At 54.2% G+C, this 26,793-nt stretch overlaps 1 protein-coding gene across 3 annotated transcripts in view; it reads right to left on the reverse strand.

The window, feature by feature from the left end:
• LOC116950061 (F-box/LRR-repeat protein 19-like) overlaps positions 1-26,300 on the reverse strand; it is a 94,098-nt gene extending 67,798 nt beyond the window's left edge. Inside the window, exons 1-3 of one of the 3 annotated variants that reach the window (XM_032967475.2) lie at positions 24,983-26,300; positions 15,898-15,952; positions 627-1,366 (exon numbers count right to left, since the gene is read on the reverse strand). In XM_032967475.2, the coding sequence (XP_032823366.1) occupies positions 627-1,352 (726 nt within the window). In that variant the 5' untranslated portion in view covers positions 1,353-1,366; positions 15,898-15,952; positions 24,983-26,300. Of the gene's footprint in view, positions 1-626; positions 1,367-15,897; positions 15,953-24,006; positions 24,949-24,982 lie in introns of those variants that run through there. The other 2 variants (XM_032967476.2, XM_076072569.1) reach the window with 2 other exon arrangements.
• Positions 26,301-26,793: the final 493 nt, after the last annotated feature.

Consider the following 26,793-nt stretch of genomic DNA (forward strand, 5'->3'; position numbering starts at 1 on the left):
GGGACACGGCCGCGGGACACGGCCGCGAGACACGGCACCCGCGAGACACGGCCGCGGGACACGGCCGCGGGACACGGCCGAGGGACACGGCCGCGAGACACGGCCGCGGGACACGGCCGCGGGACACGGCCGAGGGACACGGCCGCGAGACACGGCCGCGGGACACGGCCGCGGGACACGGCCGCGGGACACGGCTCGCCAACCAGAGGTCACGTCGCCCCTGCAGCAGTGCACTCGAGGCGCCACTGCATTCACCGCGACGGTAAAGAGACAGAAATGTTTCGGGGAGATTGGAATCGGGGTCCCAGATCGTGACGGTGAACCGGCGGCATTCCGCCGCCAAGGACGCCCACCGCCACGGTGGAGTTCGGATGCCGTCCGACGTTCCGTTCCACCGCCCCGCGGAATGGGCGGAGCTCAAGCCGACCGGACGAACCGTTGGCCAATGGCAGACTCGGAGGCGGGGCCGGAGGGATCTCACGACGACGACACGAACCGGGCGCGGCAAAACCGTCCGGCAGACGGGCGGTCACGAGCCCTGCCAAATCGGCACCCCCGCACAGAAGTGCACCCCCCCCCCCCCCCCCCCGGGTATGTCCACGAGTGCAGAGTTGCCGCGACCTCACCTTTCCGTCGTCGGGAGCCGGTGCCGTGACCGCGGTGTCCTCCGAGACTCCGCTTGCCGGCGCCAGCTGCTGCTGCTGCTTACGGTTCCCGGGCTGCCACTCCGCCGGTTTGTCCGGTGCCTTGGGTTTGGCGACGGCCTTCGTCGGCGGCTGACTCTGGTTGAGCGGCGCCACGCCGCCACCGGTGACGACGGCGGCGGCCGGAGCGCCACGTCGAGCGACGGCCGCCGGCTCCGCTCCGACGGGCGCCGGCTGCTGGGCACCGTCCGGCGACCCCGTGGGCGTGCGGGGGCAGCCCTCATCGCTGCGCTCCGAGTCGCTCGACCCCGCGCGCTTGAACCGCTTGGCGCAGGCGGCGCCGGGCGAGCCCTTCCGGCAGGGAGCGTCGCGCCGGATCTTCCCTCCGCCGCCGCCGCCGCCGCCGCCTCCGCCGCCGCTTCCGCCGGAATCGGCGGAAGCGGCGCTGGAGGGCGGCGAGGGCGAGCAGACCGACGAGGAGGTGGATGCCGCGGCCGCCGCCGCCGCCGAGGCCGAGGTGGACGACGCGGCGGAGGAGGCCGCGGTGGACGACGCGGCCGACGAGGTGGAGCTGGAGGAGTCGGAGGAGTCCGAGTGGACGCTGTCGCTCTCCCCGTCGCCGTGACGACGGCCCTTGCGGGCCCGGACCCTCGGCAGGCCGTCTGCTTCCGGGTCAAGCCTTGACTTCAGCGTGGAGTTGTCCACCATTTTACCACGAGGATCTGGGGGGGAGGGGGCGAGGGGCGTTGGCGGCCGCCGCCGCTCGCGAGGCCGGCGCGACGGACGGCGCTGCTGCTGCTGCTGCTGCTGCGCGCCGCAGCCGAGCGTCACGGTGCTCCCCACTCAACACGAAGCTGCGTGGCGCTGGCGAGGTACGGCCGTGGCGCTGGCGAGGTACGGCCGTGGCGCTGGCACGCAACGGCCCGAGTCTTTTGTCGGGGGACCTCTGAACGTCCACCGCACGTGAAGCGGACGGCGCGTCGTGTTTCACGGTGAATGGGCACGGCAAGATTAACCAGGGGCGGCCCGCCGGGCTCAAACAGCATCCCTCCGCAACAAGCAACACTCACCCTGACACCCCAACACTCACCCCGACACCCCAACACTCACCCCAACACCCCAGTACTCACCCCGACACCCCAACACTCACCCCAACACTCACCCCGACACCCCAACACTCACCCCGATACCCCAAAACTCACCCCAACACTCACCCCACCACTCACCTCGACACCCCAACACTCACCCCGACACCCCAACACTCACCCCGACACCCCAACACTCACCCCGACACCCCAACACTCCCCCCGACACCCCAGTACTCACCCCGACACCCCAACACTCACCCCAACACTCACCCCGACACCCCAACACTCACCCCGATACCCCAAAACTCACCCCAACACTCACCCCACCACTCACCTCGACACCCCAACACTCACCCCGACACCCCAACACTCACCCCGACACCCCAACACTCACCCCGACACCCCAACACTCCCCCCGACACCCCAGTACTCACCCCGACACCCCAACACTCACCCCAACACTCACCCCGACACCCCAACACTCACCCCGATACCCCAAAACTCACCCCAACACTCACCCCACCACTCACCTCGACACCCCAACACTCACCTCGACACCCCAACACTCACCCCGACACCCCAACACTCACCCCGACACCCCAACACTCCCCCCGACACCCCAGTACTCACCCCGACACCCCAACACTCACCCCGACACCCCAACACTCACCCCGATACCCCAAAACTCACCCCAACACTCACCTCGACACCCCAACACTCACCCCGACACCCCAACACTCACCCCGACACCCCAACACTCACCCCGACACCCCAACACTCACCCCGACACCCCAACACTCACCCCGACACCCCAACACTCACCCCAACACTCACCCCGACACCCCAACACTCACCCCGACACCCCAACACTCACCCCGACACCTCAACACTCACCCCGACACCCCAACACTCACCCCAACACTCACCCCGACACCCCAACACTCACCCCGATACCCCAACACTCACCCCAACACTCACCCCGACACCTCAACACTCACCCCGATACCCCAACACTCACCCCAACACTTACCTCGACACTCCAACACTCACCCCGACACTCACCCCGACACTCACCCCGTCACCCCAACACTCACCCCACCACTCACCTCGACACCCCAACACTCACCCCAACACTCACCCCGACACCCCAACACTCACCCCAACACTCACCCCGACACCCCAACACTCACCCCAACACTCACCCCGACACCCTAATACTCACCCCAACACTCACCCCAACACAAACCCCAACACTCACCCAGACACCCCAACACTCACCGCGATACCCCAATCACCCCAACACTTACCTCGACACCCCAACACTCACCCCGACACCCCAACACTCACCCCAACACTCACCCCGACACCCTAATACTCACCCCAACACCCCCACACTCACCCCAACACTCACCCCGACACTCACCCCGACACTCACCCCAACACCCCAACACTCACCCCAACACCCCAACACTCACCCCAACACTCACCCCAACACTCACCCCAACACTCACCCCAACACTCACCCCAACACTCACCCCAACACTCACCCCGACACCCCAATACTCACCCCGACACCCCAAGACCCCAACACTCACCCCGACACCGCAACACTCACCCCGACACCCCAACACCCCAACACTCACCCCGACACCCCAATACTCACCCCGACACCCCAACACTCACCCCAACACTCACCCCAACACCCCAACACTCACCCCAACACCCCAACACTCACCCCGACACCCCAACACTCACCCCGACACCCCAATACTCACCCCAACACCCCAACATTCACCCCAACACTCACCCCGACACCCCAACACTCACCCCAACACCCCAATACTCACCCCAACACTCACCCCAACACCCCAATACTCACCCCGACACCCCAATACTCACCCCAACACCCCAATACTCACCCCAATACTCACCCCAATACTCACCCCGACACTCCAATACTCACCCCAACACTCACCCCGACACCCCAACACTCACCCCGACACCCCAATACTCACCCCAACACCCCATTACTCACCCCAACCCCAACACTCACCCCGACACCCCAATACTCACCCCAACACCCCAACACTCACCCCAACACCCCAATCCTCACCCCAACACTCACCCCTACACCCCAACACTCACCCCAACACTCACCCCAACACCCCAATACTCACCCCGACACCCTAATACTCACCCCAACACTCACCCCGACACCCTAATACTCACCCCAACACTCACCCCAATACTCACCCCAACATTCACCCCAACACTCACCCCAACACCCCAACACTCACCCCGACACCCTAATACTCACCCCAACACCCCAACACTCACCCCAACACCCCAATACTCACCCCGACACCCTAATACTCACTCCAACACCCCAAAACTCACCCCGACACCCTAATACTCACCCCAACACCCCAACACTCACCCCAACACCCCAATACTCACCCCGACACCCTAATACTCACTCCAACACCCCAAAACTCACCCCGACACCCTAATACTCACCCCAACACCCCAACACTCACCCCAACACCCCAATACTCACCCCGACACCCTAATACTCACCCCAACACCCCAACACTCACCCCGACACCCTAATACTCACCCCAACACCCCAACACTCACCCAACACCCCAATACTCACCCCGACACCCTAATACTCACTCCAACACCCCAAAACTCACCCCGACACCCTAATACTCACCCCAACACCCCAACACTCACCCCAACACCCCAATACTCACCCCGACACCCTAATACTCACCCCAACACCCCAACACTCACCCCAACACCCCAATACTCACCCCGACACCCTAATACTCACTCCAACACCCCAAAACTCACCCCGACACCCTAATACTCACTCCAACACCCCAAAACTCACCCCGACACCCTAATACTCACCCCAACACCCCAACACTCACCCCAACACCCCAATACTCACCCCGACACCCTAATACTCACTCCAACACCCCAAAACTCACCCCGACACCCTAATACTCACCCCAACACCCCAACACTCACCCCAACACCCCAATACTCACCCCGACACCCTAATACTCACCCCAACACCCCAACACTCACCCCGACACCCTAATACTCACCCCAACACCCCAACACTCACCCCAACACCCCAATACTCACCCCGACACCCTAATACTCACCCCAACACCCCAACACTCACCCCAACACCCCAATACTCACCCCGACACCCTAATACTCACTCCAACACCCCAAAACTCACCCCGACACCCTAATACTCACTCCAACACCCCAAAACTCACCCCGACACCCTAATACTCACCCCAACACCCCAACACTCACCCCAACACCCCAATACTCACCCCGACACCCTAATACTCACTCCAACACCCCAAAACTCACCCCGACACCCTAATACTCACCCCAACACCCCAACACTCACCCCAACACCCCAATACTCACCCCGACACCCTAATACTCACCCCAACACCCCAACACTCACCCCAACACCCCAATACTCACCCCGACACCCTAATACTCACTCCAACACCCCAAAACTCACCCCGACACCCTAATACTCACTCCAACACCCCAAAACTCACCCCGACACCCTAATACTCACCCCAACACCCCAACACTCACCCCGACACCCTAATACTCACTCCAACACCCCAATACTCACCCCGACACCCTAATACTCACTCCAACACCCCAAAACTCACCCCGACACCCTAATACTCACCCCAACACCCCAACACTCACCCCAACACCCCAATACTCACCCCGACACCCTAATACTCACCCCAACACCCCAACACTCACCCCAACACCCCAATACTCACCCCGACACCCTAATACTCACTCCAACACCCCAAAACTCACCCCGACACCCTAATACTCACTCCAACACCCCAAAACTCACCCCGACACCCTAATACTCACCCCAACACCCCAACACTCACCCCGACTCAGCACTCACCCAGCTGCCCCACCGCACCAACACTGCGACACCTCTAAGACCTCCGTCGAGCACGCTAGATCCATTATTGCCTTTGCTAGAAACAAAATCAATTACCGAATCGATACCTGCACTCTCCCGCTCCTCCTCCCCTCTTCTCCTTCACTTCTGCCTGTCCCCCTCTACCTCTTCCTCCTCCACCTCTTCATGCCTCCTCCTCCTCCACCCCTCCCTCGCCTCCTCCTCTATTTAATCTTCCCTCTCATCACCCTTCTCATCCTCCTCAATTCCTTCCCTCTCCTCCCCAACTCCTTCACTCCGTATTCAGTCCTCCACCTCCTCGCACCTCCTCAACCCGCCGTGTTGAAAGGGGGCCCTGAGGAATTGGCCACACGAAAAAAAAAAACGAGCGCGCAAAACAACGGACGCTGCAGGGCCCGCGTTAATTGCGAGTTAAGCTCACACATTGTGGAGGAAAATTCCGACAACAAAAAACGCAATGTAATTAACGGCCCTTCATCGGAGCAAAAAAATAAAAACCCCACGATATCGAAATTGAAAGAAAGCCCCTGTCTGAGAGGAGTTAAGGCACGAGGCCTCAGACCGGGCCGCGTTATTCAGATTTTTTTGTTTGTTACTAAAACAATTAGACAATTCATGATAGAATGTTAAATGCACAATTCGTAACGGGGGCAGTGACCGCTCGCTCTTGGGAACAGGGAGAGAGACAATGGCAAGTGGGAAGGCAGCCAGAACTGGCGCTATCGACAATTGCCCAAGCTCTGCGGTTCTATACTTTTGTAATGTGTGGCCACCTCCACTGACGAGGAAAACGGAGTACCAGGAGAAAAATAATGCGCGTGTGATGGGGGGTTAAAACTCAATACTCCGTACGGATGTAATACAGATGGGATATTAGCCGGCTTGCTGTACTGCCATTGTACCCTGGCAAGCCAGGCGGTGTAGGGATGAAGTTTCCCGTGTGTGTGTGTGTGATCCACCAACCCTCACTGTCCCCACAGCGCTGGGGGGAGGTTACAGGCCACGTTTTTTTTTATTAAAAAAGGATGCGAATATGAAACGTAACCATTGTCCCGGCGACCGTTTCGGCCACGATATATTTTTTTGCTGCGACCCAAGGCTCCACGGAGCGCGTAATGGACGGCTCAGAGCCGTGATTTTGTTGCGCTCGGAGAGGTGGGCCACCCCCCCTCCCTAACGGTCGGCCACGTGCGATTAAATGTTTTCAAAGTGAGAGGTGAAACCGACGGGGCCCACCTCACAGAAGAGGAGCGGGAGGAATAAGGTAACCGCGTCGACGAATGGAATTTGCACATCGCCGCCGGAAACCGCCCACAGTTTCCACCACCCGCGTTGACGCTAACGGATCTCGCCGATTGAACCCGAACACGTTCGGGCCGAACCGTGCCCTGGAGAGCCGCCTAAGCGAGGCGGCGGTTCAGGCTGGAGGCACGGATGCCGTGCGGGAGGGAAATTGTGAACACGCTCGGGCCACCGTTGCGGCCTTACGAACGCAAAACATCAAACGACTGGAGGCGTGGACACGTGATCTCCACGGTGATGTGGCCTTAGTAACCTGGGGGCGTGGTGGGGGGGGTGCACGTGGTTGTGTATTGGGGGGGGGGGGGGTTGCCGCCATAGCAAAACGGTAGAGAACCGCTGACCGAAGCCGAGGACCAACCACCTCCTTCTTCCAGGTCTTGTGACGTACTGATCGAGCAGGGCGATCGCAACGGAAGGAGCTGCGCTGTGCCTCACAGACTGCTGTCGTCTGCCAGCGGGGAGCGGCGTCGCTGTGCGTTGTGCCCCCGCTTGGGTCATTTTCGACGTCTTATTTTTTTTGGCCAAAACTTGGAGCCCGACGCCGGCACACAGCGGCCTAGTCTAGTCTTGCGAACGATGTCACGGGGATTCTTTAACGTCCGCCGCGAGCGGAGTAGGCGGGCTCCGTCTGTCAAAGGAGTCGTCGTATTATCGTGGCTGTTACACAGACCACAGCGTTAACCAGGGCGGCCGCTGGAATGGAACCGCGAACCCCTGCAACGATGTGCTCGCTTTCGGATGGGGTCGTGCGACGGGCGGCGCCTGTTCGTATTCGCGTCGTCGCCTCTCACCGGCCGACATTAACCGGGGCGGCTTGCTGGAACGCCAGCGGCGAGCCGTTTGCAACGAGCGGCGAACGCGCCGGATCGCCGCGTCACCGCCCCCCACCCCCCCGAATCCGGACGGCAGCCGGAAGGGGCCCGGGACGCGACGACCGCAGACTACGGGAGGCCGGGGGCCAAACCTTCCCCGACGAAGACGCGGCCGTAAAACGTTCGCGTGATCATTATGAGATCTTCATAAAAATAAAACGCACGCGCACGCGCACGCACAATCGTCGCAGCCGTGTGACATTTATCCCAAACGCAATTGATACCGTCACCTCCCCGCACGCGCGCATTCATCTTCATACCACCGGCCTACCGCGTGCTCTAATTTTAATGCAAAAATCTATTTTTCATTTGCGCAAGAACGGCCGTGAATATTGAGAGGCGATCGCGGGCGGACAGCGCGAGAGCGCGCGCACCCAACGCGCCACTTGAACGCGATGCCACGTCTGCAATAAAATCCCGTTGATTCTAAAAAAATGTATGTGTGGTTTTTTTTCTTTTTCTTTAAAACAATACAAAAAAAAATCCAATTCCATCGCCTGCTGGCGTCACGACACGCGACGACGAAAACCGTGGGGGGCGGTGGGGTGGGGGGCATCGCCCTGCCCGAGTAGAACATCACACGAAAGGAGATGTTAAAGAACTACTTCAGAGACCGCTGGCAAGTAACCGCTGGTGGAGCGACGACACTTTCCCACCAACCCCGCGACAGGGTCAGGTCATGCACGTTGAACTTCTTTCGCGCCGTACGTAGCCAGCCGTGCACCGTACGCAGCCAACCGTACCAATCGGAGACATCGTCACGCGGCGTCTGTTTGCTCGGATTTCTATTTACTTCATTGCCATGCTGATTTTTTGGTGTCGACCCAGGTTATTCTTGCAAATGAGATTATAACCGTCTCCCTCTTGAGCTTTTCTGCCTGGTTCAACAAAATAAGCTTGAGCATTGAGATACATTTTTTGTGGTATGACAGTCGAAATTATATTTTATGTTTTCATTTGAAGGGCTGAAAACTTTGCTACGTTAAGTACTTGGGCTTCGCTTTTTTGCCTGCACGTGGGGGTATTAGAAGGCTGAAGATGAGGATCACAGATCAAGAAAGAGGGCGCTGACTTAGGAGGAGGAAGATGAAAAGGGATGGGGGGGGGAAGGAGGCGAGATGTCGTAAGTTCGGGATGAGACATCAAAGAGGGGAGGCGAGAGACGGGAGGAGAAGGATGAAGGAGTTCTGGGAAGAGCGGCAGAATGCTGATGAGCAGCAAGATGTGGTCGCCGCATTAAGTCCACAAATGACCATAAATCAAGTAAGAAAGCAGACGACGCCTCCCCCTTCCCACATTTGTCTCTCTACATTCAAAACAAACGAGTGTTTTTTTTACACATCCCATCAGCCACATGGCCTTCCTTCTGGAATTAAAACGTCTTTCTTTAGTAGCATTGGTTTAACACGTGCAAACTCTGGACAGGGTTTTGGCATGCGGTGCCTCATCAGCAGAGTCAGAATGGCTTGAAGAAAATAACGGAACGTCCGTGGTTCGACGTTTGGTTTATATTTTTTTTGCATCGGCGAGATTCTCCGAAGCCGGCGCTACGCTGCGAGATGTCCGTACGTTTAGAATAAGGGGAAAAATATAAACGCCGCCCCTATTGTGTCAAGAAATCACGCGCGGTTTAAACGCCGCGATGCAATTACGAGGCTGTCTCGCCTCGTGCATCTCGTTTTTTAGAGAAGGGCGATGGCAGCAGAAGGAGGAGGAGAGTCTCGACACACGCAGCGACACCTTCCACACCACGCGCAGCGCACGAGAGTCACAACCCCCGCTCGGGGTGGACTCCCCCTCTTCCCATCTTTATTGACGGCCCTAAACCGCCGGTGGAAATTCCACATTCCCATGGCAGGGGGCCATTCTCTCTATGTTATGGTCGCTGCCGTTGTTTTTTAGTTTTTAGTTTTTCCCCCGAAAATATGATCCCCAGATTGTGCTGTCGGCATCATCTCGTGGAAGACGGAGAGTCCGAATGGCACTCGTAAGCGAACACCAGAAAGCTTCCGCTGAGGTCCCTCCTTTAAGGGACACTCTGTCCCGCACACAGTATGGGGGGGGGGGTGGGAGCAGCAACACTCTCCCCACCCACTCTGCTACCGAGAGTAATGTTCATGCGGTGACAAGTCCAACCGATAAGTTCATCCTTAAAGCTGAAATTAAGTGCAGAGCCAAAGGTAACGTGGCGATTGTATTTCCGTGCGGTTATTCGGTGACTGGGCACTCTTGAGAACCCGCTTCAAATCACGGGGCTGCGGCCGAAACCTGAATTTGAACCCAGGTGCTTCAGGGGTGCCGGCACTTCGCCCCGAGCTAAACGGTGGCACACGAGCGCTCGACCCACTGCGTCACCGCTCCACCCCAATAAAAATAATGACTTTTTTTCTTTACCCAAAAGCAAACCATGGATCACATCTCCCGAGGTGCCCTGCAGCACCACAACGCACTCCTCGAGATTTGGAAAATGCCAAGACCAGAAGCGGTGTTCTGTGCAGGATATTGAGAAAAGACTGTACAGGTTGGACAGGAGACAATGCAAAGACGAAGACCCAGCTGATGATGATTATAAAAAAATCGTAATAATCCTGCTGCTGCTGATTATATTGACAATATAAGCAGCAGCAGCAGCAGAGCCAATGACGCAGTTAATGTTGATCATGATGACAATCATGATGATACTATCGTAAATACAAAGACAAAATAGACCCCTATAGCATTAACAACATTTTTGGGCAAGTGCCGTTTGCGAGCAGCTATGATGGCCGGCACGGGCACACGAGGGGGTGGGTGACCAGAACTGCGCCCAGCCGCCTTTGTCTCCCCACTGCTGATATTTTACACACCGCACCAGGTATCAATTTAAGGCTGAGCCGACCTAGCCAAGGCCCAGGGCTGAGTTCAAATAATCATCCACTGTTGTTGGCCCGGAGCAGGAATCGAACTGGGGTAGCCCGGTTCGTAGTGCAGTACGCTAACCACCGTGCACTACTGCTCCGCGCGGGTGTGACATACACACAGACGTACATACACAAAGACACGCGCAGACTCGCATGACCCACACAGACGCAAGTGATACACACAGACACAACACACACGTGGAAGCACACCGATACACGTGACACGCAGACACATGGAGCACCACATGGTACGCACACACACACACACACACGCGCGCACGCACACGGACGCACTGTGTGGCACGCAGTTCTGCTCAGTACGACCGTAGCTGGCGGGGGTGAGAAGCAGAGATGAATGTGGGATGAGCTTGCGATAGAGATGATGATCATCATCATCATCATCGGGACTCTTCCGAGCCGCCGGACACAGATGTACCAACAATAAGACCAGCCAACGATGGGGTGCAGAACATTGGGGAAGGGTTTTTTCCTGTGGGGGCGGGGGGGGCTAGAGAAGGTATGGAGTGGAGAGGGGTGGGCAGCAGCATAATTGAGCAAAAACTAAAATAAGGTGCCGATTGCTCCACACGCACCCAGAGAAGATTCTCCACGCGGTGACGTCATGGATACGGTTGCTAGGAGACCGGCACATGACCCCCCCCCCCACAAACCTCGGTACCCAGTATGCACACACATTCACACGTCTCATCACACACACACACACACGCATACAGACAGGCATCCCATCGCACACACGCATACGGACAGGCATCTCATCGCGAGCAGACACACACACTGGCATCTCATCACACACACACACTGCTCATCTCACGCACACATATACATATCCATACATAGACATCACACACTCGCATTGGCATATCGTCACGCATACATTCACAGATATATAATCATAAAGACATAGATCCCCCGTACAGCATTTAACAGATTGTAGGAACAAGTGCTGTTAGCGAGTAGCACCTATGAAGGCCGGCACGGTACACGAGGGGGTGGGTGGCCAGCACCACGCCCGGCCGCTTTTGTCTCCCCAGTGGCGATGTTTATACACCACATCAGATATTCATTTGATGCCGAGTGGACACGCACATCACTTACACACACAGACATCACAAACCCCCCATCACTCATCAGCTTGCTCACAAATATGTGCCAACACATTGACACACATATAGACACGCGCACACTCGCATCACACAATCTTACACATTCAATCACACACGCACACCGATCACACAGCTGCGTGCTTACACATACACATCACACTATCTCTCATACAACCATCACGCAAAGGCAAAGATAAAGATCCCCCATATAGCCTTTAACATTATTGGGGCAAGAGCTGCTTGACGGGCGCCGCGGTGGCGAGATGTTGACGACCTCGCCTGGTACGCAGGAGGTCGTGGTTTCCGACCGTGACGCCTGCTGTATTTTTGGAGTTTGCGCGTCTCTCTCTCTCTCTCTCGCTCTCCCCGTGGTCACGTGGATTTTTCTCCGGGCCCTCCGGTTGTTCCCTCCACGTTTAGAATCAACATCGACATCACCACCACACGTTCAGAGCGCTTGGCTACCGCTATAAATCTCCATGCGATGAGGAGCCACTTCCAGAGTTCAGTGGGCCGTACCCGGCAAAATAAAATATATAGTTTCCTAGTTAAGTTTAGACCACCTATTCTTTGGGTCTTTCGGTAAAGCCACGTAGATAGAAAAAAATAATAAAAAATATCACGAAGTTTCGATCGCAACGCAAGCAATCGTCATCAGGTGATCGAAACGTCGTGATTATTTTTTCTATCTACGTGGCTTTTACCGAAAGACCCAAAGAATGTGAATTCCTGCAGTCACGAAAGCTTCAAGTCAAGATTTAGACCACCTATTAAGGTCAGCAAAGCATACGGCCATCACACACAGTGACAAAGATCCCCCGCATAGCCTTAACGGACTGTTGAGGCAAGTGCCATTGGTGAGCGTCTACGAAAGGGCGGCACGGCACACGAGGCGTTGGGTGGCCGCCTTCGACTTCCCAGTGGCGAAGTTTACACATCGCACCGGGTACTTATTTGAGGCTTGGTGGACCTAGGAGAGGCCCAGGACCGATTCAGATAATCGTCACTGGTGTTGACTATGAGCGGGAATCGAAAATCGGGTCGCCGGGTTAGCAGCGCAGCACAGTACCGCTCCCCACAACACAGTACTCTGCCACCGCACGCTGCACGATCCCACACAGACTGTACGATCCCACACAGACTATACGATCCCACACAGACTGTATGATCCCACGCAGACCGTACGATCCCACACAGACCGTATGATCCCACGCAGACCGTACGATCCCACACAGACCGTACGATCCCACATAGACCGTACGATCCCACACAGACCGTACGATCCCACACAGATCGTACGATCCCACACAGACTGCACGATCCCATGCAGACTGTACGATCCCACACAGACCGTACGATCCCACACAGACTGTACGATCCCACGCAGACCGTACGATCCCACACAGACTGTACGATCCCACGCAGGCTGTATGATCCCACACAGACTGTACGATCCCACGCACACCGTACGATCCCACACAGACCGTACGATCCCACACAGACTGTACGATCCCACACAGACCGTACGATCCCACACAGAATGTACGATCCCACACAGGCCGTACGATCCCACACAGACTGTACGATCCCACACAGACTGTACGATCCCACACAGACTGTACGATCCCACACAGACTGTACGATCCCACACAGACTGTACGATCCCACACAGACTGTACGATCCCACACAGACTGTACGATCCCACGCAGGCTGTATGATCCCACACAGACCATACGATCCCACGCGCACCGTACGATCCCACACAGACTGTACGATCCCACGCAGACCGTACGATCCCACACAGACTGTACGATCCCACACAGACTGTACGATCCCACGCAGACCGTACGCTCCCACGCAGGCTGTATGATCCCACACAGACTGTACGATCCCACGCAGACTGTACGATCCCACACAGACTGTACGATCCCACGCAGACCGTACGATCCCACACAGACTGTACGATCCCACGTAGACCGTACGATCCCACACAGACTGTACGATCCCACGCAGACTGTACGATCCCACGCAGACTGTACGATCCCACGTAGACCGTACGATCCCACACAGACTGTACGATCCCACGTAGACCGTACGATCCCACACAGACTGTACGATCCCACGCAGACCGTACGATCCCACACAGACTGTACGATCCCACGTAGACCGTACGATCCCACACAGACTGTACGATCCCACGCAGACTGTACGATCCCACGTAGACCGTACGATCCCACACAGACTGTACGATCCCACGTAGACCGTACGATCCCACACAGACTGTATTTTCCCATGCCCGTTGCACGATCCCATGCACACCGCACGATCCTAGGCAGACTGTACGATCCCACGCAGACTGTATGATCCCACGCACACCGTACGATCCCACGTAGGCTGTATGATCCCACGTAGACCGTACGATCCCACACAGACTGTACGATCCCACGCAGGCTGTACGATCCCACACAGACTGTACGATCCCACGTAGGCTGTACGATCCCACACAGACTGTACGATCCCACACAGACTGTACGATCCCACACAGACTGTACGATCCCACACAGACTGTACGATCCCACACAGACTGTATGATCTCACGTAGACTGTACGATCCCAAACAGACTGTACGATCCCACGCACGTTGCAAGATCCCATGCACGCCTATCACGCAAACTCGACGCACGCTGGCTACCGCTGCTGCCTTCCCCGCGTGGTGTCTCTTGCGGCGTGGACACCGTACGCTTCGCGACACGCAAACTCCGGTCATCCTTGCAGTGGCGGCGGCGGCAGCGGCATTTTGGCTGGCCATCGAAACAAAGACGATCGCCGCGTCGCGCGCTTTCCGATGCGCTGCTGCGGTCCGTCTGGAACGCTCTTCCTTCCGATGTGAGGAAGCCACTGGAGCTATGCACTTTTAAATCCAGCTTGAAAAAGAATTGTGCCGAGTTTGTTGCCCTTCCCCCGCAACCTACGATTAGCGTGGTTGACTACGTACGGTGCGAAAGAAGTTCAACCTACATAAAGCTACAGCAAAACCTTGGAATGGGAGTAACTTGGTCTGCGAGTGTTTTGCAAGACGAGCAAAAATTGTAAATAAATATTAATTTGATAAATGAGCGAGGGTCTCGCAATACGAGTAGCAATACGCTTTGTCTACCGAGCGTCACGTGATCACAACTGATATACCAGTGCTTTGATATACGAGTGCTTTGGATTACAAACACGTTTCCGGAACGAATTATGCTCGCAATCCAAGGTTTTACTGTACTTCATGGCTCTGACCACGTTGAACCCACAGTCCGGGGAACTGGCATCTTGTGTGGTACGCATAAATAGTCCCGAGGTTGCGGTGGCAGCGTGCTGAACTTCATTGCACGGTTCTGATGATAGGCCTGCGTATGGCGACCGAGACAAATCTCCAGGTTCGGTCGAAATTGGAACCTCAGCCTGGCTCTATGCGCCACAGTGATTTAGACTGAACCCTATGGGAGCCTTAGTCTGGCTCTGAGCCAAAAGAATTCGCATTGAACCCCAAGGGAGCCTTAGTCTGGCTCCATGAGCCACAGGGATGAACACTGAACCTCGGGGCATAACACCGAGGTCAGCATGGTCCCTGGTGCAGGGAGTTAAATGCCCCTCCTCCAACGCCCTTCCCCCCCCCCAATCCCCACGCCAATTGCCGCCCCTCTCTTCGTAGCACCGGCGCCTGGGCCCCCGAGCCCCCCGTGCACCTGCACCGCCCGCGCTCCCCAAGCGCCACTCCACCGGGCTGCGCGGACACGGCTGCGACGTCCGACGTTTCGCTCCGAGTCCCTAGACATTTTCCGAGTTCCGGGAGAAGCTGGCCGGCAAGCGGAGCAAAGACTGACGGGGACGTCGGCCCGACCGGAGGCCGCGCCGTCGGAGAGCGACGACGGCGCGGCGGCACCGCGAATAACCACGTGGCGGCGGTGCCGGCGGTGCCTCACTCACCCAGGGGTTGTCCTCCGTGCCATGGCCACAGAGCAGCATGGGTCCAGTTTGATTCCTGTCCGGGGATGACGGTGAGACAGGGAGGAGGGAGGGAGCGAGGGAGGGAGGAGGCACAATGCAGGCAAGGTTAGTGGTCTGTGTTAAGAGACGGAGATCCGCAGTGTAACTCACGTCGGACTGTTGGGGCAAATGCTGTTGGTGAGCGCCTACACCAAGACGGGCACAGCGCTCAAGGGGGTGGGCGGCCAGCACCACGCCCCGGCCACCTCCGTTTCTTCAGTGCGGACGTGACGACACCGAGATTGGGTTTTCACTTCGCCGTCATCACATTTGGGCTCACGCTTTACTTTGGAGGAATTGCGGTGCCGAGAACAAAAACAATAACATCGGCTTGACCGCCACGCGAACGTTTCTGTCTGCAGCAGAGCGCGTGGAGAGGTTGCAGCGCTCCTCTAGTGATGGGGCGGGGGGGGATCTCAGACGTGGTTCTGTGATATCTCCTTCCACGGGCCGTCGTCTAAAGCGAGAAGTTCAACGCCAGAGGCATGATGCAAAATGAAACGGCAAAAAACAGCCAAAGACTTGGCGGACAACGACCTAAAATCAACCTCTCATGTCCGCCACTCCGTGTTTACAGAGGCTCTTGTTATTTCCATTAAGGTCCTTAGCCACGCGCAATTACTTAATTGTTTAATTGCAGCCCTTGCCAGGGAGCGGCCTCGTTATTTTCATCATTTGGCCGCGCGGAACGGAGTCGAATCATCACAAACCCGGTCATGCTCATTAACGCAACTATCCGCACGTGGTCATAATCGTCAGGGGTCAGAGACGATGGTGCTTGCGGCCTCGTGGAGATCGTCCTGCCGTGGTGTGAAGAACTTAGCCGAGAGACTGGGCAGATTCGATTTCGCGACCGGGCACAACAGACCGTCGCATGCACGGGGGTGCAGGATCACCCACGTGACGTGACACTCACCCAGGTCTAATGCCGTACTCGCCACTCGTCTGTACGTACGTCTGTATGTAGCAATGTGTATGTTGGACTTCTTTCACCTCCCAAAAGCCAACCGTGCTAATCGGGGGTGCGGGAGAAGGACAACCAAGTTGATCTCACCTGACATCGCTCACCAGACACTCACCACTCACCAGACACTCACCAGGCAATCACCAAACCACTACTCGCCAGAAACTCACCAAGCAATACCTAATTATTACTCAGCTGACCCTCACCTTACACTCACTTGCCCTCATCAGACACTCACAATGTAGCCTCACCAAGCACTCACCTGACTCTCACCACTCACCTGTGTATGTATGGGGGGAGCGGTTAGCGCGCTGCGCCACAAACTTGGCGACCCGGGTTCGATTCCCGCTCGCGGCTAACACCAGTGATGATTATTTGTACCGGTTCTGGGCCTCCCCTAAGTCGACTCAGCCTCAGATGAGTACCTGGTGCGGTGTGTAAACATCGCCACTAGGGAGACAAAGACGGCCGGGCGTGGCGTTGGCCACCCAAACCGTCGTGTGCCGTGTCGGCCTTCATAGGTGCTCGCTAACGGCACTTTCCCCAATAGTCTGTTCAGGCTATACGGGGGTGGGGGGTCTTTGTGTGCGACAACCAAAGCCAGAATGCGTGAATCACGCCGTTTAAACGCGCAGTATTTTAACCCCAACTCCGATCGTAAACCGGTCCCAAAAGTCAGGAACCGGTCGGCAACTGCTTCCAGTGGAAACATTTTGTTTTGCAATGAACGCACCGATCCGCAGCCCCCTGCAATTTTGCCCGCTCACTCCACGGGCGGCGGAAGAGACCTCCTCTGCTGGAGGGGGGGGGGAGCTCTGGAGGCCCCCTCTAGGAGGGTGGTTAGGCCTACTTTTCCACGCAGTCCGGATGCCTTCAAAGAGGCGGGACAACCCACCATTTATGGCAAAAATCGACCAATGTTGCCGGATGTAATTATCAGCGGAACGTCACGCGGTACCTAAATTGTAAACGCTGTGGATTTACTCTCCAACACAACGGTGGGCTGAGCTCGTAGCACACCAGTCAACCCCTTGTCAGTGCCCGACCTTATCACAGATCAATTTAGACCTTATTGGTCACCCCGTGGTGCCCTTATAAATCTCAACGTTCATCCTACAAAGTCCAATCACAAGGGAGAAACAACACAAACAACTAGACAAAACAAAATGTCGTTGCCCGTATTGAAACGGCTGTACGCCGTATGGACCTGAAAACTCAATTTCCCTGTACAAGAATACGGGGTAAACCGTGTGGGTTGACACGTGTATGTCGTAACTAATTGGCACGTTTTGTTTACGTGACAGACCTTACTAAATCGGCCGCGTCGGGTGGTGGCGGGTTAACGACACATTAACACTAACGCGATCTGACCCGCAGAAACCTTTATTTATGGGACCCACACTTTAACCCCCATCAGTCGCGACCTGCCCATCAACTCAACCGCGGTTGCACCCTCATTGAGAACAGCTGCTGGGTGCGCGAGAGGAGCGGTGGGGACGAGGGGATTTAAGAAACTCGCCCCGCAACCTCCCATCCCGCCATCGTTCCTACTGCCACGCCGGGACGTGGAAGCTATCTGGAACACCTCTGGATGGCCATTCGAGTGGGGTAGCTCGCCACAGCTGCTGCCATTCGTGTCTCTGTAAAAACGCGAAGCGTCGAATCGTCGTTTTTATTGCTCCAGGGCATTAATACGCACGTGCGGCAAAGCGGTAACCGGTTACGTATCGGTAGTGGCAATAATAACAAGCCAGTTTAACAATCCTAGTGGGTATGTATACATGCAGTACAAGCGCGTACGTTTGCACACGCACACGTGTCCATACATGCACACACGTGTCCATACATGCACACACGTGTCCACACATGCACACACGTGTCCACACATGCACACACGTGTCCACACATGCACACACGGGTCCACACATGCACACACGGGTCCATACACACACACGGGTCCATACACACGCGTAAATTTGCAGACACGCTCAAATACATACACACACCTAGAATTATACGTATATCCTTACACATACACATCCGTCCACACACGTATATTTGCACACACGCACGCACCTATACACAAACCTGAACATAACATACACACACACACCCATAAACGTACATTAATTGCACACATACACGCACACACAGAGGTTCAGATAAACACGTACATCTGCACATACACACATTCACAAATCTATACAGGCATCGACACACACCTACATTAATCCACACACAGACCCATCATACACACCTACATTAATCCACACACACACACAGACTCATCATACACACCTACATTAATCCACACACACAGACTCATCACACACACGTACATTAATCCACACACACAGACCCATCACACACACCTACATTAATTCACACACACACAGATCCATCATACACCCCTACATTAATCCACACACACACAGACCCATCACACACAGACCTACATTAATCCACACACACACAGACCCATCACACACAGACCTACATTAATCCACACACACACAGACCCATCACACACAGACCTACATTAATCCACACACACACAGACCCATCACACCCACCCACATCAATCCACACACACACAGACCCATCAAAGACACCCACATTAATCCACACACACACAGACCCATCATAGACACCTACATTAATCCACACACACACACAGACCCATCATAGACACCAACATTAATCCACACACACACAGACCCATCATACACACCTACATTAATCCACACACACACACACACAGACCCATCATACACACCTATATTAATCCACACACACACAGACCCATCATAGACACCCACATTAATCCACACACACACAGACCCATCATACGCACCTACATTAATCCACACACACACAGATTCATCATACACACCTACATTAATCCACACACACACAGACCCATCACACACACCCACATTAATCCACACACACACACAGACCCATCATAGACACCTACATTAATCCACACACACACAGACCCATCATAGACACCTACATTAATCCACACACACACAGACCCATCACACACACACCTACATTAATCCACACACACACAGACCCATCATAAACACCTACATTAATCCACACACACACAGACCCATCATAGACACCTACATTAATCCACACACACAGACCCATCATAGATAGACACCTACATTAATCCACACACACACACCCATCACACACACACCTACATTAATCCACACACACACAGACCCATCACAGACCTCTACATTAATCCACACACAGACCCATCATACACACATACATTAATACACACACAGACCCATCACACACACCCACAGTAATCCACACACACAGAGACCCATCACACACACCCACAGTAATCCACACACACAGACCCATCACACACACATACATTAATCCACACACACACATCACACACATACATTAATCCACACACACACACACAGACCCATCATAGACACCTACATTAAACCACACACACAGACCCATCAAACACACCTACATTAATCCACACACACAGATCCATCACACACACACATACATTAATCCATACACAGACCCATCACATACACCAACATTAATCCACACACACACAGACCCATCACACACAGACCTACATTAATCCACACACACACAGACCCATCACACACAGACCTACATTAATCCACACACACACAGACCCATCACACACAGACCTACATTAATCCACACACACACAGACCCATCACACCCACCCACATCAATCCACACACACACAGACCCATCAAAGACACCCACATTAATCCACACACACACAGACCCATCATAGACACCTACATTAATCCACACACACACACACAGACCCATCACATACACCAACATTAATCCACACACACACAGACCCATCACACACAGACCTACATTAATCCACACACACACAGACCCATTACACACAGACCTACATTAATCCACACACACACAGACCCATCACACACAGACCTACATTAATCCACACACACACAGACCCATCATACACACCTACATTAATCCACACACACACACACACAGACCCATCATACACACCTATATTAATCCACACACACACAGACCCATCATAGACACCCACATTAATCCACACACACACAGACCCATCATACGCACCTACATTAATACACACACAGACCCATCACACACACCCACAGTAATCCACACACACAGAGACCCATCACACACACCCACAGTAATCCACACACACAGACCCATCACACACACATACATTAATCCACACACACACATCACACACATACATTAATCCACACACACACACAGACCCATCATAGACACCTACATTAAACCACACACACAGACCCATCAAACACACCTACATTAATCCACACACACAGATCCATCACACACACACATACATTAATCCATACACAGACCCATCACATACACCAACATTAATCCACACACACACAGACCCATCACACACAGACCTACATTAATCCACACACACACAGACCCATCACACACAGACCTACATTAATCCACACACACACAGACCCATCACACACAGACCTACATTAATCCACACACACACAGACCCATCACACCCACCCACATCAATCCACACACACACAGACCCATCAAAGACACCCACATTAATCCACACACACACAGACCCATCATAGACACCTACATTAATCCACACACACACACACAGACCCATCACATACACCAACATTAATCCACACACACACAGACCCATCACACACAGACCTACATTAATCCACACACACACAGACCCATTACACACAGACCTACATTAATCCACACACACACAGACCCATCACACACAGACCTACATTAATCCACACACACACAGACCCATCATACACACCTACATTAATCCACACACACACACAGACCCATCATACACACCTATATTAATCCACACACACACAGACCCATCATAGACACCCACATTAATCCACACACACACAGACCCATCATACGCACCTACATTAATCCACACACACACAGATCCATCATACACACCTACATTAATCCACACACACACAGACCCATCACACACACCCACATTAATCCACACACACACAGACCCATCATAGACACCTACATTAATCCACACACACACAGACCCATCATAGACACCTACATTAATCCACACACACACAGACCCATCACACACACACCTACATTAATCCACACACACACAGACCCATCATAAACACCTACATTAATCCACACACACACAGACCCATCATAGACACCTACATTAATCCACACACACAGACCCATCATAGACACCTACATTAATCCACACACACACACCCATCACACACACACCTACATTAATCCACACACACACAGACCCATCACAGACCTCTACATTAATCCACACACAGACCCATCATACACACATACATTAATACACACACAGACCCATCACACACACCCACAGTAATCCACACACACAGAGACCCATCACACACACCCACAGTAATCCACACACACACACACAGATCCATCATACACACATACATTAATCCACACACACAGACCCATCACACACACCCCTACATTAATCCACACACACAGTCCCTTCATAGACACCTACATTAATCCACACACACACAGACCCATCATACACACCTACATTAATCCACACACACACAGACCCATCACACACACCCACAGTAATCCACACACACACACAGATCCATCATACACACATACATTAATCCACACACACACAGACCAATCACACACACCCCTACATTAATCCACACACACACAGACCCATCATAGACACCTACATTAATCCACACACACACAGACCCATCATACACACCTACATTAATCCACACACACAGACACATTAATCCACACACACCCATCACACACACCTACAGTAATCCACACACAGACCCATCACACACACATACATTAATCCACACACACACAGACCCATCATACACACCTACATTAATCCACACACCGACCCATCACACACCCCTACATTAATCCACACACCGACCCATCACACACCCCTACATTAATCCACACACACACAGACCCATCATACACACCTACAGTAATCCACACACACACAGACCCATCATACACACATACATTAATCCACACACACAGACCCATCACACACACATACATTAATCCACACACACACATCACACACATACATTAATCCACACACACACACACAGACCCATCATAGACACCTACATTAAACCACACACACAGACCCATCAAACACACCTACATTAATCCACACACACAGATCCATCACACACACACATACATTAATCCATACACAGACCCATCACATACACCAACATTAATCCACACACTCACATAGGAACATCATTCCATTGTAATTGATATCGGCCAAACATCCCAGTGCCGGCAAAATAACCTGCAAATGACTCAATTTGGATGACACACAGCAGCATATCCCCCCCTCCCACTTCGCCCAATGCCGAAACACTGCGGAAAACGTGGCAGGCCCCCCAACACCCCCATGAAAACGCGTCTTGAGACTCAGAGGGTTTATTTTTTGCTCGCTACATCACGCGCAGATGAACAAACTAAAGAGTCCTGTAAAATCAATTTCGCTCTCACGAGGACCACGCGTGCGTGTGGTGGTGGTGGCGGCGTGTACACACGAATTCCATCAACCCTCAATGCTGACGACGCGCTTTTCATACCGGATCGTGGCTACACAGGTGAAGGATGCAATTTTGCTGGTGGTGGTAGTGATGGCGCGCGTGGCCTTGCCACATACCACACCGCATCACATCACATCCTCTGCGCGTGTGCGCGTGTCTCTGTGTGTGTCTGTGTGTGTGTGCAGTCACGTGCCGTCTTGTATTAAATAATTTAACAGAGACACAAAATGTTGGTGGTGGGGGAAGATGCCATGACATTTAAATGTATAATAATGGCGTAGATTGGTCGGAGATTGCTACGTTTAAATCACCGGTGATATGCAAATAATACGAATTGCATTACCGTATCGTATGCCACGCACATTATTTAATAATTATTATTGTTACCTTTTATTTTGCCAGAATTATTTTGTTGCTGCTGCTGCCCGGACACCAATGAATGTGTCTGTACGAAGATGAGTGGAGGACACGAGAGAGAGAGGGGTGGTAGGGGGCAGGGGTGGAGATAGAGAGGAGGAGGAGAAGAAGGGAGACGTGAAATGAGCGGCGAGCCAGGAGATGAGAGAGAGTGAGATGTGTGTGTGAGAGCGAGGGAGATGTGTGTGAGAGAGAGGGAGATGTGTGTGAGAGAGGGAGATGTGTGTGAGAGAGGGAGATGTGTGTGAGAGAGAGAGAGGGAGAGAGTGAGATGTGTGTGAGAGAGAGTGAGATGTGTGTGAGAGAGAGGGAGAGAGAGTGAGATGTGTGTGAGAGAGAGAGTGAGATGTGTGTGTGAGATGTGTGAGAGAGAGTGAGATGTGTGTGAGAGAGTGAGATGTGTGTGAGAGAGAGAGAGTGAGATGTGTGTGAGAGAGAGAGAGTGAGATGTGTGTGAGAGAGAGAGTGAGATGTGTGTGAGAGAGAGAGTGAGATGTGTGTGTGAGATGTGTGAGAGAGAGTGAGATGTGTGTGAGAGAGCGAGAGTGAGATGTGTGTGAGAGCGAGAGAGGGAGAGAGAGTGAGATGTGTGTGAGAGAGAGATGTGAGAGAGAGAGGGAGAGAGAGTGAGATGTGTGTGTGAGAGAGATGTGTGTGAGAGAGAGAGGGAGAGTGAGATGTGTGAGGGAGAGAGAGTGAGATGTGTGTGAGAGAGAGATGTGTGTGAGAGAGATGTGTGTGAGAGAGATGTGTGTGAGAGAGAGAGGGAGAGTGAGATGTGTGAGAGAGAGAGAGGGAGAGAGAGTGAGATGTGTGTGTGAGAGAGAGTGAGATGTGTGTGAGAGAGAGATGTGTGTGAGAGAGAGAGGGAGAGTGAGATGTGTGAGGGAGAGAGAGTGAGATGTGTGCGCGCGTGTGAGAGATGGGCAAATTCCTCAGCCCTCACCTGATGTGATGAAGCTTAAGGAGGAAATGTCTTCTCTCCCGCCCCCTCCCTCCTATCCCTCCCCCTTCCCTCCTCTCCCTCCCTCAGCTCTCTGGCAGGAGGGAGTAGGAGGGTAGAATAGGCGATGTCGCGTTCAAAGGCACTTCCATTGAATCCGCACCCATGCTGGGCCGATGGAGTCGTGCCCTGCCGATGATGTCGCTGTTGAGCTGCTGCTGCTGCTGTTGTTGCCGCTACCGATGATTACGATGTGCCGTTGCGGCCGCTGCTGATGATGACAATGATGTGATGATGATGCTGATGAGAATTCAACCTGCAACGAATCACACCTCGATGATTTGTCGCGATTCGACTTGAGCACCGATTATTTTTAATGAGCATGGCGTTTGCATTGTAGCGCCTCCAGTGGCTGCAGGGTTTTAACTTGCAGCGACAAACCTCCCCCCTCCTCCTCTCTCCTCTCTCCTCCTACCACACAGGTCGTTTAAAATAATCGATTCTTAATCCTGGAGTGTTGTCGCTCGTGTCGTGAGCGAATGGATCGAGCGTTGTCGATGCATCGCTACGTGACGAATGCTGCTGCTGATGCCACGTGATGATGATCGTGATCCTGCTACTGATCCTGCCACGTGATGATGATATAGCTACAAATGATGACGATGATGATGTAACAACACGATGCTGCTGCTGATCATGATTATGCTGTGATGTTGCTGCTGCTGATTATGCTACTGATTGTGCTGCTGTTATGATGATGATGTGGATGGTTTAGACGATGCTGATGATGATGACGACGATGTTGTTGCTGATGATGATGATGCTGCCGATGCAAAAGCCCTTGCCTGCCTACGCTCCCACAGTCACGCACCCACGCCGTGTCTCGCACTCAATCTGTGCACCGCTGTGGAGCAGGAAATCGAGGGAGGGAGTGAGGAGGAGAGTGGGGGGTGGTGACTGTGACGAGGGATGTGTGGAGGAGGGGGCGTAGGATTGGGATGCGGGATGGAGAGAGGGGGGGGGAGATGCATGGGGAGAGGAGGAGGAAGAGGGATGGAGTGGGGGAGGGAGTGATGGAGAGAGGGGGCAGGGGGGGTAATGAGGAGAGGGGAGGGACGGAGAGAGGGGAGATTATGGATGGGGAGAGATGGAGCGGGGGAGGGGAGGAGGAGGTGGCGGGCGAAGGGAAGGATGGAGGGAGTGGATGGAGAGAGGGGAGGGATGCAGAGAGAGGAGGGGTTGAGAGAGAGAGAGTGTAGAACACAGGCAGAGAAGGAGTGGGGGGGTGTCAGTAGCCACGGTGAGAGAAACACGGAAACCGCGTTTGATGCAGTGGAGGAGGCAGTGTTTGGGGGTGGAAGGGAAGGGAGGGGGTGACGATGGGAGGGGGGTTTGGGTCGGGATCGTGGAGAACGGGGGACGGCCAAACCTTGGCTCACGTGATCGCGAATGTCACTGCCGTGGGAGCCAATGGCTGTTGGTGCTGGTGGGTGTGTGGGGGGGTTGTGGTGGTGCCTGAGCCGGGCACGAGGCGCGGGGGTCCCAGGTGGGGTGAGGAGGGGAGGGGTCACCCCCCCCCCCCCAACGATACAGCTTTCCAAATCACCCCCACGGGGTTCAATGCCCCCCCCCCTCCCTAAACTGAAGGCCCGTATTAAGACATTTTTGGTAGTTCGCAATGAATATTAAAAATAAATGACATGCACACGCGATTCCGAATGTGAGGGACAAAGTGAACGCATGCGCCTCCCCCCCCCCAAATATAGAAGTCAAACTCCGCTAAAACGCCCCCCCCCTCTCACTCCACCAGCCCC

Source organism: Petromyzon marinus, chromosome 38, assembly GCF_048934315.1.
Source record: "Petromyzon marinus isolate PM22_M1 ecotype Great Lakes invasive population chromosome 38, UKy_Petmar_22M1.pri1.0, whole genome shotgun sequence".
Classification (NCBI taxonomy): Eukaryota; Metazoa; Chordata; class Hyperoartia; order Petromyzontiformes; family Petromyzontidae; genus Petromyzon; species Petromyzon marinus.